The sequence below is a fragment of the Enhydra lutris genome, unplaced genomic scaffold (genome assembly GCF_002288905.1).
Source record: "Enhydra lutris kenyoni isolate GAN:26980312 unplaced genomic scaffold, ASM228890v2 scaffoldscaffold57, whole genome shotgun sequence".
Taxonomy (NCBI): Eukaryota; Metazoa; Chordata; class Mammalia; order Carnivora; family Mustelidae; genus Enhydra; species Enhydra lutris.
The window spans coordinates 12,539,393-12,558,485 of record NW_019154141.1 but is presented as its reverse complement, the minus strand read 5'-3'; the positions used below and the strand labels follow the sequence as shown (position 1 = coordinate 12,558,485).

Genomic DNA, 19,093 nt, shown 5'->3' with positions numbered 1-19,093 from the left:
GTGCCTCTCTGCCTACTTGTGATCTCTGTCTGTCAAATAAATAAATAAAATCTTAAAAAAAAAAAAAAAAGCACACAAAGGACATCTGTCATGATGCCTCGATGGTGGCGAGGCTTCAGGGACTTTGTTTTCCCTCCTCCTCCTCTTCTGTAATTTTATATTTTATTTTTCAACTTTCTCTAAGTACGTACTATAAAACATACCCGCGTTCAGTGACATCATAGATTTCCATACGTGTATTTAAATCGCTAACGGCCATCAGCGCTGGTTAGAGCACAAGAAGACCCACCACAAGGGGGATGGGTACTTAACCTAGGCCACGACACACCGCTTGCCCCTCTGGTTGGCGCTCCGGCCGGGTACCCACGCCTCTAGCCACGCCACAGCTGCACCCCCGCCCACCCCGACAACACACCCCAGACCCACCTTTCCTGGAACTGCTTGGAGGGGATGAGGCCAGCTCGAAGGTTGGTGTCCCCTACTCGCTTGGCCTGCCACCACGTGGGATCATCCTGGCTGACCACCTCCAGGACCTGCCTCCGCTGGAAGGGCAGGCCCGCCTCCTGGCAGGGGATGGCCCGGTCCTCCCGGGGGTCATAGTGGAAGAGCGCCCGCATGAACACCTGTGGGGGGCGTGAGCACAGGTGTGTCTCTGGTGCATCAAAGGCCGGAGGACACCTCTCATGGGCCAGCAGGATGGGCAAGCAGCCTTGAGGACAAAAAGCTAATGGTTTCCTCTTGTTCTTCAAACCATTTTGAATATTATAGTCGGGAAATCCGTCCAGGTTCAGAAAATTAAGAGATGGGCCCCTCTATCTGAATTTCTCTTTCCAGCCTAAGTACTTCCTTATTTACCCAGTCTGCTGTCCTTGGAGCAGCCTCTTAGCGTTACACAAAGCAACAGCTAGGCCTAGGAACCAGCATGATTTTAACAAAAATGTTATTTTTTGATATGCTGACTGTCCCTAATGAAGTCAGTGGCCATCTGTTAAATAAGTGATCTAGACACTTTGATGAGAGCACAGATACCAACAGCACAACAGTGACTGACTTCTCGTCACCACTCTGCAGTGGGCGACTGATGTCCACTTTTTTTTTTTTACAGCTCACCCTGCCTCATCTACCCCATCCTCGGCCACCCCCAGCTCTTCCCTTTACCCTGAAGTCACCCCTCTAGAGAAGATGGCATTTGTCACACTTTCTTGTCCTATAATTCAGTGGATGGATTTATTTTATTTATCTCTATGACCAGACCACTAGGGCCCAATTACTTTAACAAACAGGGAAAAAAAAAACCAAAAAACAAAGAGTTTTCTGAGACAGATCTAAGTCATAGTCCTTTATGTGTCAACCAGAAAAAAGATTCAGTTAGGGGCACCTGGGTGGCTCAGTCGGTTAAGCGTCTGCCTTCAGCTCAGGTCATGATCCCAGGGTCTTGGGATCGAGCCCCAAAAAGGGCTCCCTTCTCAGTGGGGAGTCTGCTTCTCCGTCCCCCAATACCCCTCCCCCTGATTGTGCACACGTGCGCGCTCTTTCTTTCTCTCTCTCTCTGTCAAATAAATAAACAAAAATCTTTAAAAAAGAAAAGAGTCAGTTAGATGAGGTAAGAACTTTCTGGCCAGATATTCTGAGGACAGACGTTCTCATCCAGCCACAGATGTTATCAGGGTCCCAGGCACTCAGAAGAGGGTATAATCTTATATGGCCATCCCAGCTCAAGCTTCTGGATCAAGAAGAAATATTTAGGAAGGATGGGCTAAGGGACAGGTTACCCATTTTCTCCAGGAAAACCATGTTTTCTCCCTGTGCCAAGTTAGAACCTGCAACAAGCTGTCTATGGAGATCATATTAGCATATCCAAGAAAGAACCAGCTTCTATCAGGTAAGAGTCTATACTAGGCAAGCCCTAGGGTTCAATCTAAGTGTGCAAAGAAGAAATAGTCACACAGAGATGATGTCTTCGTTTGCTGTCAAAATCTGACATCTGAGACATTGCCCATTATTGATCCCCAATCACCAAAACACTTGTCGACATCTACTCTGTGCCAAGTGCTGTGATGTCCCTTCTCTTCCTGCATTCCGGGCCCAGAGGCAGAGGCTGGGAATCATCTTTCTTTAAAGAAATGGGCATGCTTCCTTCCATCTGTTGAGGGAAAGTGTGTCCTGCCTTTCCTCTCCTTTCTGCCCTGGTTGCTAGTTCAGATCCCAATTTATTTGAAATCAAAGCAATGCCCTCTCTTGTCCTCTCTCCCACCACCTCCACTCAGGTCAGAATAATCTCTCCCAGAGGCATTTTACAAGAGCTTCCCTAGCAGGTCTCCCTGCCTCCTGTCTCTACCCATTCCAACCCCACCCCTGCCACATGGTCGCCCGGGAGCTCCCACATCCCCCAGGGTCTCACCATTTCAGTGTCGCCCCAGCCAGACCTCCAGCAGCCAGCCCTGGTGTCTCTCTGGCCAAGGGCTTTCTCTGGCCACTGCTCTACTCTAATGCAGCCAGCAGGGAATGCTGGGAATCCGTACCCGGATACAGCCTGGCAGGAGTGGGTGCCCAGCTCCCCTGGCTCTTGGGTGGGAAGACACTTGTCTATGTGGGATCCCCGAGTTCCCACCGGGATGACGCAAGCTTTGTTGCACTCACTGCCTTCCCTTCCCTGGGGAGTTTCCCGGGGTTACCTCCAAATGAACTACTTGCACTCGGAATCTTCATCTCAGGGCTGGCCTCTGAGACCTCAAACCAGGCCGGGATTATGTCAGCACCCTTAGGAAAGCATTCAAGGCCATTCAGAAGATAGCCTTAACCTACCTCCCAGCACAACACCTCCAGAGCCCAACCACGGTGCTCTCACCAACCCCCCTCTCTGCACCTCTGAGCCTCGGTAGATGCAGACCTCTGAGCGCGAACTTTCCGCCCCCTCTTCTTCGCCATCGATGTCCTACTCACCTTCACCTGTCTCAAGCCTCACTTCCAGTACCCCTACTACCCAATCCCTTCCACAGTGTCCGTGACTCTGCTCGGAACCTTTCTGAAACACTAGCACTAATCACATAGCAATGAAACACCTGCTCCCCGGCCTCCCTCTCTGAACCAGAAGTCCTCAAGGCTACCAACTGTCCCTGTCTCCAGCATCTGGCAGAGCGCCCGGCACAGAGGAAGTGCCCAAAAAAGGTAGGCTCACCAAAGAATTAAGCAAATGGCAGTTACTTAATTGGTCCCAAATCCAGCACATTTGGTACTTTCTCCTCTTCGTGGCCTTGATTTTCTATTTCAATTAAAATAACCTTGTCTTTTATTAGTAAGCCACGTCAAATCCTGTTTAGAAAGAGGCAGGTACAAATAAATGAATCACAGCGTGACTGAGTTCCAGTTCTCTACTGAGCGCGTGTTTGGAGAACCAGACACGTGATCTCTTCCAGAACGACTGCTTCAAGGCCCTCCCCAACCTCCAACCCCTCCATACCTTGCTGTCCTTTAAACGGTCCTCCTCCTGGGTGGCTGGAATGATTTTCAGGGTAATGGATCCTTGGGACTGAGCCTAAGAGGAGAGCGTTTGAAGCTTACCACCTCCCACGTCTAACCCTCACCCTCAGTGAGTTCAAGTCTTCCTGCCCTGATCTGGAAACTCACGTTCAGAAGGAAGTCAGACACGCCGCCTCCCCTGTGGGCCACCCTCCCAAGGCGGCTCCCATGAATTAACTAAAGCAAAACTCGAAACCCAGTATCCGCCTTGTCATGGGACAGAGGGACGTGGAACTCTGAATGAGCACCAAGGACAGTGCACACACTGAATTCGGCCTTTCCTTCCCTCCTGACTTCTAGAGCCCACAGGCCACCCTTCCTTTCTCTTTTCTCAGGGTTTTTTCATAACTAAGTTCAGTTTCACTTCCCTCCTTTGCTCCCATCTTCCCCATCAGTCTCTCCAACCTCAGGCTACCCCTGCCTTGCCAGGGTTTCCCCTTCCCTCTATCTGACAGACCCTGCATCTCCATGGTGGGGGGGGCGGCACAAGGCAGAATGTGGTCCGCCCATGAGAGCACATCTGGCCCAACAGTCTCCCCGAACCAGCACTGCCCTAAAACACAAGGAGCCCGGGGCCTCGAACCAGGGAAAGGGCAGGGGGCAGGGGCAGGAAGACCAAAGGAGCCTGCCTGCAACGAGGGGTCCCAACAGTGGGGTTCCCTCTCTTCAGATCGGCCCATTTCTGCCCCCTCCTGAACCATCAGAAACTAGCAAAGAGGGTCGTGTTCGGGGAGAAGGATAAAGAAGTGTTGTGCCTGAGGATAAAGAAGATAAAACTGTGATTGGAGCTTTTGACAACCGCAACTTAAACTAGCAGAATGGGTTCTGGAGGTTGTTTGCGTCCTAGCACTTAAGACCCTAGAATCCCCTCACAGACAGGAAGTGCTGTATCCTTTTCCTGATGTTTACATCCTGATCACAACCACACACTGGAGGAGGAACCCTCCTCCCTGTTCCTACTTTCCAGGAAAGGAAAGTGGAACCCAGGGGGACCTAATGGGAGGCCCAAGGCTGCCCGGCTGGAAAGTAGTGGAGGCAGGATTTGAACCTAGGACCAGCTGACCCCCAAAGCCCTTGTTCTTGGTCCTCCCTGTACCGCAGCTTCTTTTTCCATATTCCTCAGCCCGTCGGAAGAGGAGGCCCTTTTGAGGGCCTGTCACAGAAGGGGCCTCGGGAAAGGGAGTGGGGCTATGCTGAAGAGGTCTGAGAGGCAGGTGGCCTGGGAATGCCACTCTTCTGTCTCCCACCCCAACCCTGGGCGTACTGCAAAGCCACTTTGCCTGCAGCCTCCTCGTGAACACAGAGACTGAGGCAGAATCCTCCCTGGCTCCTAGAAGTACCTTGTTTGGGTCTCCAAAGACCACCCCCCACTTCCCCGCTACCCCGGGACACATGCAGCACGGACCAGAATCTGGCTGATCTCATCAGGGCGCTTATGCAGGACTGTGATCCCATTCACTTCTCGGAGTTCATCTCCAACGTGGACCAGACCTAGGAGACACAGAGGCTGCCCATCAGCACAGGAAGGGGCCCCAGGCCCGGGGCACCACTGGCACCCGCAGGAGGAGCCCACCACACGCACGGCAGACTCAAGGTGTGAAGACGGCCGGCAGGCCCGGATCTGGCTGAGTCCTACTGTGCGCAGGGTGCCCCACTCAGCGTTGCGGCCTCCGAACTCCCCAGGGAAATCCCTGGTCTGCAAGCAGCCAGCTGAGACCCAGAGCCCAAGGCCACTCTGCTAAGATATAATGGAACCTATGTCCAAACACACTTATTTTGGCATCGAAAGCCTGATTCTTTCCATTATAACCTCTGTTTCTTTAAAAATATCATTAACTCTTCACCTTCCTGGGTTAACAGACATACTCTTAGAACGTCTTTCTCAAATCCCAAGAAAACTTAAAGGTGTCATCGAGAGTATTAAACACACCTGCCCACTGGCCTCTGCTCTAACAACCACTGTCTCTGCCCACGAGGCCATAATTGCTCGTCAAAGAGACGGCGGTCAGGTGTGCAGGATCTTGGGGGTGGCCCCTACACCTGATGAATCCGAATCTGCATTTTAACAGGGTGCTGGGGTGGGGGCAGGTCGGTGTTTGTTAATGTTTGAGAAGCGCTGGTCTCCACAGGAGTGATCCCGGGGCTTCTGGGGTAACACCTCTCCCCACCAGGAGGTTTGCCTCCCAACCGAGTAGTTGTTTCACACAACAATGATTCTCCACCTGTTTTCCACCCAAACAAATCTGGGGCGTGAACACCCTTTCCTCCATAAGCGTGACAACCGGGGTGGCGAGGATGGGCGTCCCTGCTCCGCATTCGAGAACCCCGTCAAGCCCGTGCTGTGGGTTCAGCGACCCCAGTCCCCAGCGAGGCCAGCGCAGAAGCCCGTCTGACCAACCCCAGCGTTCTCCGTGCCTGAAGTATGTTCAAACAATTACAATTTCTACCAGGCTCGGGAAGAAGGAAGAGAATTCCAGGCCCACTCCCGGAGAGCAAAGCACATCCCAAACAGGGGACCAGAGAGGAGAAGGAAAGGAGACTCATGGCCTTGGGCGGGGTGGGGGAAGGCTGGGGCACACTGGCTGTCACCTCCACCAGGCCACCAGGGATGTCACTCACCGCTGCGGTCTGCCGCACCCCCTCGCATGATTCTGGCCACCACGACAGCCCCGGAGTGCTCATCCCGCCGGATGGTGGCGCCCTGCATCGGAGACAGAGCAGGCAGGCTCTTCAGAGGCAGCCCCAAACCTCAGACCCCGAGTCTCTGGACCCCACAGAGCCTCCCCATCTCTCCATCACCCCAGAGGGCACATCAAGGACAGCCCTTTCCAGCACTGAGGACGCACGAAACCAGCCTCTCATGTTAATACAGCACAGCGATCCCCACATCTCATTTTGGGGATGAGGGACAGGGGGTCGGTGAAGGTCAGCATCCCCAACGTCGCCCAGCTGCGAAGGCATGAAGGATTGTGGGACGCTGAGTCCAGGGCTTGTCTCTCCTATCATAGCCCTTGTCTCTTGGAAAGACATTTAATAATAATTCGGAGAAAACACGGTTGCAAATTCTAAACCTCTAATCAATCACAGAGTACCAGACCCTCTGTGGTTGCCGAGAGGCACCAGTTATGACCAGCCAGAGCTTTGGGACCAGAACTTGGCCCGTGGAGCCCAGCAGAGATGATGTCTCAGATGAGAGGTGCTAACAAGCCCTCAATTTCGTGCACCCCGTAGGCGGGACCGCAGCAGACAGGGCAGCAGGCGGTGATGCACTGCGCTCCGGTGCTGCACGACCCTGGGTTCGAATCCACCTGCCACTCCCTGAAAGCATGCAGCCTTAGCAAGGAAGCCCCTTATCTCCTCTGAGTCTGCTTCCTCTGGGGTGGGGGACAGCATTTAACTTCCTGGGGCTGGTGCACGGATTCTATTGGGTGATGCGGGCAAGCCTCAATTATGTTGCACAGCCTAAGTGCATGCAGTAAGTGCTCAATAAATGTTAACCTTTTATGATTGGCTGTTACTGCAAACATACGGGCACGCTTGTTACTAACTCTGTTTATGTCACCTATTTGAAGTCTGCAGGACAAATACTGCTGGAAAGAGAAATCATCAGCCAAAAACCCCATGGTGTCTTGCCCCCAGACCTTCCAACTTTTTGGCATCTCCGTCCATCCTGTCCTCCTTTCCCTACTCTTAGCAGAGTGGCTCCTCCTGTCTTGGGCTGGTGCCTCTGTCCCCTCCCTTCCTCTCTGGCAGACTCAATACTTGCTCCCTGCTGGCTCCTCCTGGCTCCAAAAATACTATCACGTCCCCCTCATAAGTAAAAAGCCTGCCCCTCCCTCCGGCAGACCCCATCTCTGCTCCCTTGGAGCAAGCACCTGCTTCCTCTGCCTCTTGCCCTCCAAGTCACTGCCACCTGCACCCTCGAAGACAGCGGCCACCGCACTGACCGCCCACCAGCTGCCGGCTCCCACACACTTTCAGCCTTCTTGCCTCTGCCTCCCGCCTGTCTGCCTCCAGTGCCCCCCACACTTTGGGACCCTCTCCTAGCCAGGGTGCTGGTGACACCCCTCTCTCCCGGGTCTTCCCAGCTGACGATAGGTCTCCACGGCCCAGTCCTCCTCTATCTGCCTTTCGGATTGTGATGAAAGGGGCAGGATTCAGACCCGGACCCCTTCTTGCCTCACTGTCTGTTCTCTACCTACATGGTCCCGACCTCTCAGGTGTGATTTGAACCCCTCCCGGGTGCAGGCAACTGCCAGATCTGTGTCTCAGAACAATTATCCCTCCACTTCCTGGAAGCCTCCGCTTTTGCGTTCAACGGGACCTAAGCTCCATTCCTTTGACGACGGCCACAGTACCCACTAGTCGTCCCAGCTGGACATCTGGGCACTATCCTGGGCATCCCTCCTCCCCCCAGACTCCTGCCCAAACGAGGGCAGTCACAAAGTGATACTAACCTTTTTCCAACATACTTCTTGCATTTCTCTTCCCTGTTCCCACAGAGCTAGGTCAAGCCCCCTCTCTGGACCTCCCCGTCGGCTCCCCACCTTCACACCGGTCCTCCGCTGGCCTCACTCTCCGGGCCACCTTCTATTCGGCAGCTGGGCGATCTTCCCAAACCGCAAATCTGATCATGTTATTTCTTCTGTAAAACCTTACAATGGCCTCCCGCTGCCCTCAGGAATAAGTTGTGACACTGCGCATGGGCCATCGGCATCTCCCTCTGGTTCTGCCCCACCTCCGTCACTCCTAACCACAAACTTGGCTTTCCACATCCGCACTGGGAAGCCCAGAGCACCTTGGATATGACAGAGTAGGCAATGAGCTAGACAGGAGCAGGGAACAAGTGTTTTCCCACTGATGAAAGGGTGGAGGCCAAGTTCCAAACAGCTAGGACAGACCCCAGGGGATACCCCCATGTTCTTCCCTATGACCAGTGCCTTATAGTAACCTAGAGCTTCATTGTAATACATTTACATTGCGGTTTTAACCCCTTATTCTGTCCTCCCTCCCCCCAGAATGGCTACCAGAGCAGGTCAGACAAGGACCATATGGGGTCCAAAACATCCACCCCCAAACAACAGGAGTCCCTTAGATGACTGGATGCAACCTTTGGCAGAAACCAGCCCAGCTATGACCCATAACTTATCCAAATGTAAAAAGACAACCCTGATCTCCCAGTGTCCCATCTCCAGAGTATCCTTTCCCTTAAACTGCTATTAAACCCTTTGCTTGCTCCAGAGTCTGGTTCTGAATTCTTTCTTAGCCAAAATCAAGAACCAAGGCCAGGACACAGGACTCTCCATTGACAAATAGATCATGCTGTTTCCCTTACCCTGAATTTGCTCGGGTCATTCTACTGTGTGGGGTGCTCTTCCTCTCTCTTTTCCTCCTAGGAAACTTGTTCCTTTTCTTGGAATTCAGCCTGGGCACCACCTCTTCCAGAAAACCCCCATCACTCTCCTGTGACCTCCCAGAGGGCAAGGACTAAGTCTTCATCACCTCTGATCTGCAGGTGCCCAACACGGTGCCTGGCACACGGTATGTCTGCTGCATCAATGGATGCCTGCCCCATTTTGCAAGGGGGGAAACAGAGGGGGCAGAGAGCTCCCCTTCCATTTGCAAAAGTGGTTTAGCTGAGGGCTCTTGCTAAAAGGTGAAAATTCAAAATGCCAGCTGAGGCATTCTCTGGGGCAAGCTATCAACTCTCAGACTTCCTCCACACTCCCCCGTGTAATAAACAACCCCGTCCCTTTGCTCTGTAAATCAATGCTGCACTTGGCCCAAAATCATAACAATCTGTCAGCTGAGGAGAAGAATGGCTGCTGCCCAGTGCTCCCTCAGTATTCAGAGCAGGATTTGGCCAACTTTTCTGTAAAGGGCCAAATGTAAATATTTCAGGCTCCGCAGGCCACACCGTTTCCGTGGTAACTACGCTACATTGCGGATGCAGCGCAGAGGCAGCCACAGACGATATGGAAATGAACAGGCATGGCCTCATGCCAGTAAAACTTTATTTACAAAAACTGGCAGTGAGTTGGTTTTGGCACTTGGAACCTAGTCTGCCAACCTCTGATGGGGACCGTGATGATCAGGGCTGCCCTGTACAGCTGCGCAGATTATGTACTGCACAAAGGAGCTTGGCCACAGTCAAGGGAGGCTGTGTACACCCAGAGAAAGAGGTACCTTGCACACAAAGATGTCACGGGGACTACTGGCAGCCCCCAATAAAGCTGCCATCACTCACTCCGGAGACTTTGGCGTGGTGGGGGGGGGGTCTCTTCCCAGTTTTCTGGGTGGATGGGAGATGGAAGGGGTGGGAAAAGAGAGGTGGGCGTCACATACCAGGGGCTCCTTGTTCTTCACCAGGCGGACAATCTTCACTGATTCTTCATCAAAATCCTCATCAATATTATCAGGCAGAGGGGGAAGAACGGGATCGAAATTCTTTTGGGCAACGGTGTCATGTACCATGAGCATGGCCTGTCAGGAAAGCAAGAGAAGTGACAGGCCAGCCCCAGAGCTCCCAGGGGTCAGGGGGCCTTGGCCGAGCAGTGATTTGGGGGTTTCAGGTCGCATGCCAGAGAAACCACCACCCAGACACTGGTACTGAGGACTCCCCCACTCAGAACTCTCCTTTCCTCAGCCTCCCGGCTGAGCGCTCCCCAGGGCCCCCACTCCAGGGGGACATGAGCTGCGTGGGCAGGCAGGGACTGTGTGACTACCCTGAGGTGGGGGGTGGACAGCAGCTGGAGCAGCTCCCTCTCGTCGCTGTGCACGGAGGCGGCCTGCAGCTCCTCCATCACCTGTGGAGGAATGAGGCAGAACGTCACACGTGGCTGCCCAGGCTTTGAGCCTGCTGGGAGTCTCTAGGGAAAACCCTGCTTCCTGAGCTTTGGACCTAAGGGTCCTCGAAGGAATGGTGACAGCACCCGAGAGTGCATGGGACACTCAGCCACACCAGGACTGACACTCTCAGGGAAATCACAGCCCAGATCAGAAAAGCCTGAGTAGCTCGTGTGCGTTACTCCTACTGGGAGCTAACTTACTAAGCCCTCACTAGGTGCTATCTGCTTCATGAGGACAAATTTTTTTTTTTTAAAGATTTTATTTATTTATTTGACAGAGGGAGAGAAATCACAAGTAGGCACAGAGTCAGGCAGAGATAGAGAGGGGGAAGCAGGCTCCCTGCCAAGCAGAGAGCCCAATGCGGGGCTCGATCCCAGGACCCTGAGATCATGACCTGAGCTGAAGGCAGAGGCTTAACCCACTGAGCCACCCAGGCGCCCCTCATGAGGACAAATTTCACAGTAAACTCAACATAGCAGCTATTCTCATCTTGCCATGAGACAGACGAGAATGACACAAGAGAGACTGAACATCTTGGCCAAAGTTGAAAAGCCAGGATTTGAGCCTGGGTCTGTGTGGCTCTACTATCTGTGCTCTCACTGCTGTGCTATTTTCTAGATGAAGAAACTGGGGCTTGGGGAGGTGGAATGACCTGTGGTAGGTCCCAGAGCTGGTAGGAGAGGCAGTGCCGAGCCTGGGAGCCTGAGAGCCTAACGCGCTCCTCATCACATCACATAGCGCAGAAAGGAGGGAAGGTCTGCGCTCACGCCCCGCCAGGCCATCTCCTGGGGTTAGGTGAGTATACCCAGGAGCTGGCCTTGGCAATCAACTTCCCAAACCATGCAACATAGAGGGCAAGTCCGCGGGAAGTTAGGAAGCATTCCTTTAAAAAATGAGAACCCAGAGCCAGTAGAGGCGCACCGCAAGTCACGTGACCCCAGGACTTTACACTGGGCCTCCCCAAAGCACAGCACAAGGCGACTGTTTGACCTTCATGTCACCAGACCTCAACAGTCTGGAACTGCTGATATGATTCAAATGTTCTCATTTCACAGCGGGGGGGAACAGACTTTCTCAGGAACACACAGTAAGTGGGCATCCTCATGTCCCTGTGTCCCTTGGCCCAGTCCGGGGCTCACAAGTCCCTTTTTCCGCATTAAGAAGCCCAAGGAGGAGCAGGAGGAGAAGCAAAGGAGATGTCTCTTCCCCATTTGGGCTCCAAGCCCCTATGTCCCCGACAATTTAAGCAATCGGGATGGAACCCTATGGAGTAGGGAGGGGGGCTAACAACGTAGGGGAAAACCTGGGGCTTACATCCTCAGCAAGGGCCACAGCGCTGTGCAGAACAGGGGTTGGACTTTGCCTCTCGTAATAGCGAAGCTTCTCGTGAATCTGCAAAGACAGCCAGTTTCAGGCTGGGGACTCCCAAGTCAGCAGCCCAGGTGCACCAGGGACACCCCACAGCCTGCCCACGAGATGGCCACAGAGTGGGTCACGGCTGGGTCAGCCCAAGAGAAAGCCACCCATAGTGGGCCAACGAAGACCCTCCTGGGGCAGGGGAATGGTTAAGATGCACTTGGGGGCCTCAGCCAGCTCTGAAAACCTCTAGAAACCCTCAGCAGATGGGATGAAATGGGGCTTTACCTTCATTAAGTAACTGAGGCTTTTTTCACTGAAAACATCCCTCAGGAAGCCCATCTCTTCCTTGTGATTGGAGTCAGGTCTGAGCTGAGAAGTCAACAGTGCCAGGGTCTCATGCAAACCTGAGAAGAGGGTAAGAACACGAAGTATAGCCCATGCCCTGGGTACTTCTGGCTCCGTGGGACCCCAAGGGGATCCTGCAGTGTGGACACTGTCTCCCCAGGCTCTATCTCCTAGGGCTCGCCAGCAGTCCCTGGGGCTGGTGGGCAGGGCCTTATCTCAGCGGCTTCGGGCAGGCCCCGGGAAAGGCACTCACCGGAGTCCTCCGACAGCACTGGCATGTCTGTGCCGCTCAGCTCCCGGGCTCTGCCTGCAGATTCTGGGAGAAGGAGGGTAAGTGGGGTCGATCCATATTCATTCAACCAACAGGGTTTACACGCCTGCTGTGTCTGTCCATGACCAATTTGGGGACAGAGGGGATGGGAACAAATAACTCTCCACATGTTTTTGTTTGTTTTTTCATTTGTTTGTTTTCAGAGAGCAAAGAAAGAAAACTAAGACTTGCTGGCACCCCAGATGTGCCAAGCATTCTGCTGAGAGGTTTCATATGACACTTTTCTTAACGTGCACAGAGCCCTGAGGAATGGGCGCTAATATCCCCATTTTGCTGATGAAGAAACTGAGGCTCAGAGGCGTTCAGTAGCTTACAGTTCAGAATCCATACTCTGGTGGCCTTTTCCGGATGGTCTCAAAGGTATGAGGTGGCCCCTGCTTACAGGGGGCGCTCTGCTCTGTGGCACCCCCTGTGCCCTGTTCCTGTCGAGAGGCCCTGCTCAGGTCCCTTGTCCTTCACAAGTCCCTTGTTCACCTTCAAGCCTCTGGTCATATCTTCAGCAAGTACCCATCTGGGCCTACAAGCTTCCTCCTTCCCAACCGCCCCCAAGTCCCAAACTGAAGGCCGTACCCCCCAGAACAGAGTGCGAAGAGGTGGAGAAATGTGAGTCGGGTCTCCACTACGCAGGACTGGGCAGCCCTAGCTCAGGAGCCCCTCCCCCCCAGCCCCCCAACGTGCTCTGCAGCACGTGGACCTCAAAAGTCCTCCTTCGGAAGGGGACAAGGAGAGTAATGATTCATTCATTCCGCAGACATGGAGCCAGACCCGCGGCGCGGAGCACCGGGGACACCAAGATGCGAAAGAATGGTACTGGGCTCTCCAGCCACCGCACCGCCCTCCGCCAGACTCACCCTCTGGCTCCTTCTAGCTGTGCCCCCTCTCCCGCGAGGCGGCCAGGCACAGACTCCAGCTCGCTTTCGGAAGAAACCTGTGGGACGAACAAGGAGCGCGGCTGGCCGAAGGGACGGCGAACCCCGGGGGCCGCTTGCGGGAGGTGCGGAGGAGACCCAGCGGCGGGAAAGGAGCGGGGCTCACCGGGGTGGGGAGGGGGTGAACGCGGGGAGGAAGGCCGGGGGCCGAGGGGCGGGAACTCAGCGCCCCCTCCCCCAGGCGGGGAGCTCCGGGGGCCGAGAGGCCGCCGCGCGCACAAGGGGCGGGGCTCGGCGCCGCCTACCCGCCCCGCCGCGCCCCCTCCCGCCGCCTCCCGGCTCCTGGGTCGCTTCCCAGCGGGGATTCCTACCTGGGCGCTCCGGGATCTCCGTTCCGCCACCGGGAGCCGCGCGGGTGCCGGGAGCCTCGGCCGCCGCTGGCTCCGCCTCCCCGGCCCCTCCCTGTCGCGGCCTCGCGGGGCGGGGGTGGCTGAGCCGGAGCGGGCGGGGCGCGGGAGGAGGCGGGGGAGGAGCGCGGGGAGCCTGGGCGTCCGGCCCCGCCAGTCCTCTGCGGACCCGGGCTCGGCTCTCGGGCCTCCTATGTAACCCGGCCTGGGGTCCACCCACCGAGCCCCCAATGAGCCCTCCGCCTCTGCCTGTGTCCTTCTACGCGGCCCGCGGCCAGCCTTGCCTCTCCCCGCGCCACCGCCCCCCGCACATGCCCCACCCCCGCGAGTTGAAGGCTGGACGCTTGCTTCACGTATTATTCAATATCGCAAACATTTATGGAGAGCTCTGCAAGTACTAGGCACTGTGCCGGGGGCTGGGGCTTCAAAAACGACCAAGACAGACAACCTGGATTTGAGGAACTTGCGTCCCGGACGGGGACCAGTCGGAGGCGAGGGCGAGGGGCTGTAACAATGCCGCGTACTGGGAAAGATTTATCGGTGCCCTGTGCCCTGGGGGCGCGGGGAAGGGAGGGAGGAGAAGTCGAGCTGGGGAGACCGCCTGGCTCAATTCTACCCTGGTGTAGGGGGTGGGGCTGCGGAGCGGGGGCGAGGGGCGGGGAGAGGGAAGGCGGCTTGTACACCGGGGCTTCTCCCGGGCGACGGGCTCTGTGAAATGGCCGTGAAGATCACTGACTTTTATTGTGCTGTCTTCATGCCCAGGTTCTGCTCAGATCACTTTGCATCCCATTAGCCCCTGAGATAGACACCATTATTATCTGGGCTCCGTAACTGAGGAAACGAAGGTTCAGGGGCGGAAGATGTGTCTGGAAGAGAGGGCAGAAGAAGCTGCTGGGTGAGTGAGCAGGTGGCTGTGGGTATTAGACAGTGAGGAGTAAGCGACCGAGTTCCCTCTGCTGTCTCCCAGCAGCCCAGACGGCGGCAGCTGCACTCGTCGGGAGTGGCGGACCTTGAGATTGCGTCTGGGAGTGAGTCTAGCATATTCAGAAGACGAAATGAGTTCCCAGGACCCCGCAGTCTGCAGTACAAGGGGAGGTTGTCAATGGCAGAGTGTGTCAATGTGATATTTCCCCTCCTTCATCAAAAATGATCTACACCAGTGCTTCTCAGAATGTAATGTGCCTGTGAATTACCTGGAGGTTGCATAGGGCTAGAGAGATGCTGGATTTGGCATTTCCAACAGGCTCCCAGGTGACCTGATGCTCCTTGTCTTGGGGACTTACTTTGAGTACAGAAAAGACTGCATGAAACACATTTTTACTTGGGAGCTTAGTGTTGGAGAGATACCTAGAGCCCTCCGATATATGGTCAAATGATTTTTTTAAAACATTTTATTTATTTACTTGACAGAGATCACAAGTAGGCAGAGAGACAGGCAGAGAGAGGAGGAAGCAGGCTGCCTGCTGAGCAGAGAGCTGGATGCGGGGCTCCATCCCAGGCCCCTGAGATCATGACCTGAGCCAAAGGCAGAGGCTTTAACCCACTGAGCCACCCAGGCACCCCGGGTCAAATGATTTTTAATGAGCGCACCAATAAATGATGCTGGAACAACTGGATATTCATGGGAGGCGGGGGGGGGGACTGCCATCCCCATCTCACACCACACACAAAGGTCAATTTAAGAGGGACCATAGTCCAAAACATAAACTTAATTGATAAATCTTCTAGAAGAAAACATAGGAGACTATCTTCTCAATCTTTTGGTAAGCAAAGATTTTCTTAGAAAGGACATCAAAAGCAGAGACCCTAAAAAATTGATCAGTGGATCTCATCTAAATTTAAAACTTCTGTTTATCAAAAAATGCTGTCAAGAAATAGGCAAGCCACAAACTGAGAGAAAATATTCGTAGCAGATATATATCTGACAAAGGACCCGTATCTGGAATAAAGAAATCCTGCAACTCAATAATAAAAAGACAAACAACATGGCCAACCAACAAACAAAACCAGGCAAAAGATGTGAACACAAACTTCACAAAAGAAAATACATAAATAGCCAATAGGCATAAGAGAAAGTGCTCATCCCGTATCATTTGTCATCAGGAAATGTAAATTACAGCCATCAGCAGGTATCACTGTGTGTGGAGCAAAGAGTTGCCAGCTGCAGCTCTCCAACTATTATGTGCCTCTAACATGGTACCACCACTTTGGAAACTGTTTTGCATCTACTTTGAAAAATTAAACACACATCTACTGTATGATCCAGCAATTCCATTCCTTGGTATCCATCCTAAAGAAATAAAGCCATCTGGCCACAACAGCCCTATAAGACTATCCAATGCATCTTTATTCATAATAATAAAAAATGGAGAACAACCCAGATGTCCTCCAGCAAATGAGCAGATGAACTGTGGTATACCCACACAGTGGTATATTTGCTCATCGTTAAAAAGAAATGAGCTACTATTCATGGGGCGCGTGGGTGGCTCAGTCCTTAAGCATCTCTGCCTTCAGCTCAGGTCATGGTCCCAGGGCCCTGGGATCCAGCCAAGCATCCCATCAGGCTCCTTGCTCAGCAGGAAGGCTGCTTCTCCCTCTCCCACTCCCCCTGCTTATGTTCCCTCTCTTGCTGTCTCTCTGTGTGTGTGTGTGTCATATAAATAAATAAAATCCTTTAAATAAATAAAAAGAAACAAGCTACTATTCAAAGAATATCCCCACTATGCAACAACGTGGGTGAATGTTAAGATATATTATGCTGAATGAAAGAAGACAGACAGGAAAATACATGCTGCGTGATTCCTGGGGTGTTGTGATCTTGATGCTGTCACTGCACTCAGAGGACTTGAATGGTTCAGAAACCCAGAGTATTATTACCATTATGCGTATTAGTTAAATTACCCCAGAATAGGGAGAAATAGGAACAGACCCATTTCAATAGAGTAGAGTGGTTGGGGTCTCTGGCTGACTCAGTCAGTAGAGCATGTGACTCTATCTCAGGGTCATGAGGTCAAGCCCTATGCTGGACGTGGAGCCTAGTTAAAATTAAAAAAAAAAAATAGAGTAGAGTTGTTAAAAAAATTGATCCCTCTGAAAGCACTGGATAGTTGTGCAGGAGAATTCAACCAAACACTTCAACAGGTATCCATACCTCTTCTAAAACATAGAAACAGAAGGAAATTTTCAAAATTCTTTTTATGAAGTAAACGTAGCATTGAGATGAAAACCTGTGGGAGAAAGCAAAAAACAAAGAAACCCAACCCACAACCTATCTCACTCAAGAAAAAAATCCTGAAAACTGTGAGCAATTTTACCAGGACACCCGAAGAATACTACACCATGATTAAGTAGGGTATATTTTTAAAAAGGGCTTGGTATTTGGAAATTTAATGGTTTGCTATTTGGAAATTGACTACTGTAACTCCATATAGAGTAATCTATGAATAGAATAAAAAGGGGAAATTAATATTATCTCCATAGATGCTTCCATACATGATTTTTTACAATTATCTTTCAAAAATGAAGGTGAACATAGGTTAAAAGTTAAACCTACGAAGGTTAAACATAGAATTACCGTATGATCCAGCAACTCCACTCCTAGATATGTACCCGAGAGATGAAAATGAAAACACAAAAGCCTGCACAATGCACAAGAAGGTTCAAGCAGCATTATTCGTGATAGCCAAAACGTGGGAAAAAAAAAACCCCAAAACAACCCATGTCTGTCAACTGATATAAACTTTTTCTTTTTGAGGTTTTCATTGCTTTCAGATTTAGTTATTTCAAGAAAAATGAGTATATGGCCAGAAACTTCAGAAAAATTACATTTCTAATAAAATGTAGCATTATGTCTATCAACTGATAAATGGATACATTAAAAGGGGCATCACAATACAATGGAATAAGAAGAAATGAAATAATAAAAAAGAAATGAAGTCCTGATACGTGCCAAAAGAGCCTCAATACATGAGGGTAAATGGAAGAAGTCATTCATAAAAGACCACACATTGTATGATTCCATGAAAAACCCAGAATAAGGGGCACCTGGGTGGCTCAGTGGGTTAAAGCCTCTGCCTTCAGCTCAGGTCATGATCCCAGAGTCCTGGGATCGAGCCCCGCATCATCGGGCTCTCTGCTCAGCAGGGAGCCTGCTTCCTCCTATCTCTCTGTCTGCTTCTCTACCTACTTGTGATCTCTATCTGTCAAATAAATAAATAAAAATCTTTAAAAAAAAAAACCCAGAATAAGCAAATGTACAGAGAGAAAGAGATATGGTTGCCTAGGCTGGAGGAATGAAGGTGAGGGATGAATGCTGATGGGTACCAGCGTTCTCTTTAAGATGATGAAAATGCTCTAAAATTAGATTATGGTGCTGGTTTTACAACCGTCTGTTGAATATACCAATCCCTGTGAATCTACTGAAAATTCCACTAGTCAATCTCTGTGTATACTAAAAACCATTGAATTGTACACTTTAAATGGAGAGGTTTTGTGGTATGTTAATTATCTTTCAATAAAGTTGTTTTTTATAAAAAGTCAATGGACGGCAGCCTCCAAATTATAAGGGATCATCAGGCTGCATTGAAAAAAGCAAAACTTAACTGTACGCTAGCTAGAAGAAACTCACTTTGAATATAAAAATACAGATGTGATAAAAGAAAATGAAGGAAAAAAGATTTACCCTGAAGATACTAATTAAGAAAGCTGAAGTGACTACATTAATGTCTGGCAAAGATAGACCTCAAAACGAGGAATAGTGCCAAGGAGAAGGGGGATATTTTATAACGAGAAGGAATCAGTTGGCCAAGAAGACATGTCAGCCCTAACTGTGCGTGAACATTATAGTTGAACCTCAAGGTATCTGCCATTACCACCAGAGTTATTTAACACTGCTCTGGCTGTGGTGGCCAATATGTTTGGATGTTTGGGGGGAAAAGAGCAGCATAGGGTGCCTGGGTGGCTCAGTCAGTTAAGCATGCCTTCAGCTCAGGTCTTGATCCTAGGGTCCTGGGATCGAGCCCCATGTTGGGGTTGGGGGGGTTCCCTGCTCAGTGGGGAGTCTGCTTCTGCCACTCCCCCTACTTGCACTCCCTCTGTCTCTCTCTCGAATAAATAAATAAAATCTTTTTAAAAAATAAATAAAAATTTTGGGGCGCCTGGGTGGCTCAGTGGGTCAAGCCTCTGCCTTTGGCTCAGGTCATGATCTCAGGGTCCTGGGATCGAGCCCCACATCAGGCTCTCTGCTCTGCGGGGAGCCTGTCTCCCCCTCTCTCTGCCTGCCTCTCTGCCTACTTGTGATCTCTGTCTGTCAAATAAGTAAATAAAATCTTTAAAAATAAATAATAAAAATTTTTAAAAATTAAAAAATTAAAATAAATAGAAATAGAAGTCCTGAGGAGATAAAGAGAGCAGAA

At 51.7% G+C, this 19,093-nt stretch overlaps 1 protein-coding gene across 2 annotated transcripts in view; it reads right to left on the bottom strand.

Annotated features, from left to right (window-relative positions):
• The window catches only part of LOC111158173 (membrane palmitoylated protein 3), a 25,257-nt gene extending 11,603 nt beyond the window's left edge, over window positions 1–13,654 (bottom strand). Inside the window, exons 1-11 of one of the 2 annotated variants that reach the window (XM_022520070.1) lie at window positions 13,644–13,654; window positions 13,255–13,331; window positions 12,326–12,388; window positions 12,013–12,131; window positions 11,683–11,760; window positions 10,245–10,325; window positions 9,865–10,002; window positions 6,139–6,220; window positions 4,925–5,010; window positions 3,461–3,535; window positions 427–623 (exon numbers count right to left, since the gene is read on the bottom strand). In XM_022520070.1, coding sequence (XP_022375778.1) covers window positions 427–623; window positions 3,461–3,535; window positions 4,925–5,010; window positions 6,139–6,220; window positions 9,865–10,002; window positions 10,245–10,325; window positions 11,683–11,760; window positions 12,013–12,131; window positions 12,326–12,350 — 881 coding nt within the window. In that variant the 5' untranslated portion in view covers window positions 12,351–12,388; window positions 13,255–13,331; window positions 13,644–13,654. Of the gene's footprint in view, window positions 1–426; window positions 624–3,460; window positions 3,536–4,924; window positions 5,011–6,138; window positions 6,221–9,864; window positions 10,003–10,244; window positions 10,326–11,682; window positions 11,761–12,012; window positions 12,132–12,325; window positions 12,404–13,254; window positions 13,332–13,643 lie in introns of those variants that run through there. The other variant, XM_022520071.1, reaches the window with a different exon arrangement.
• Window positions 13,655–19,093: the final 5,439 nt, after the last annotated feature.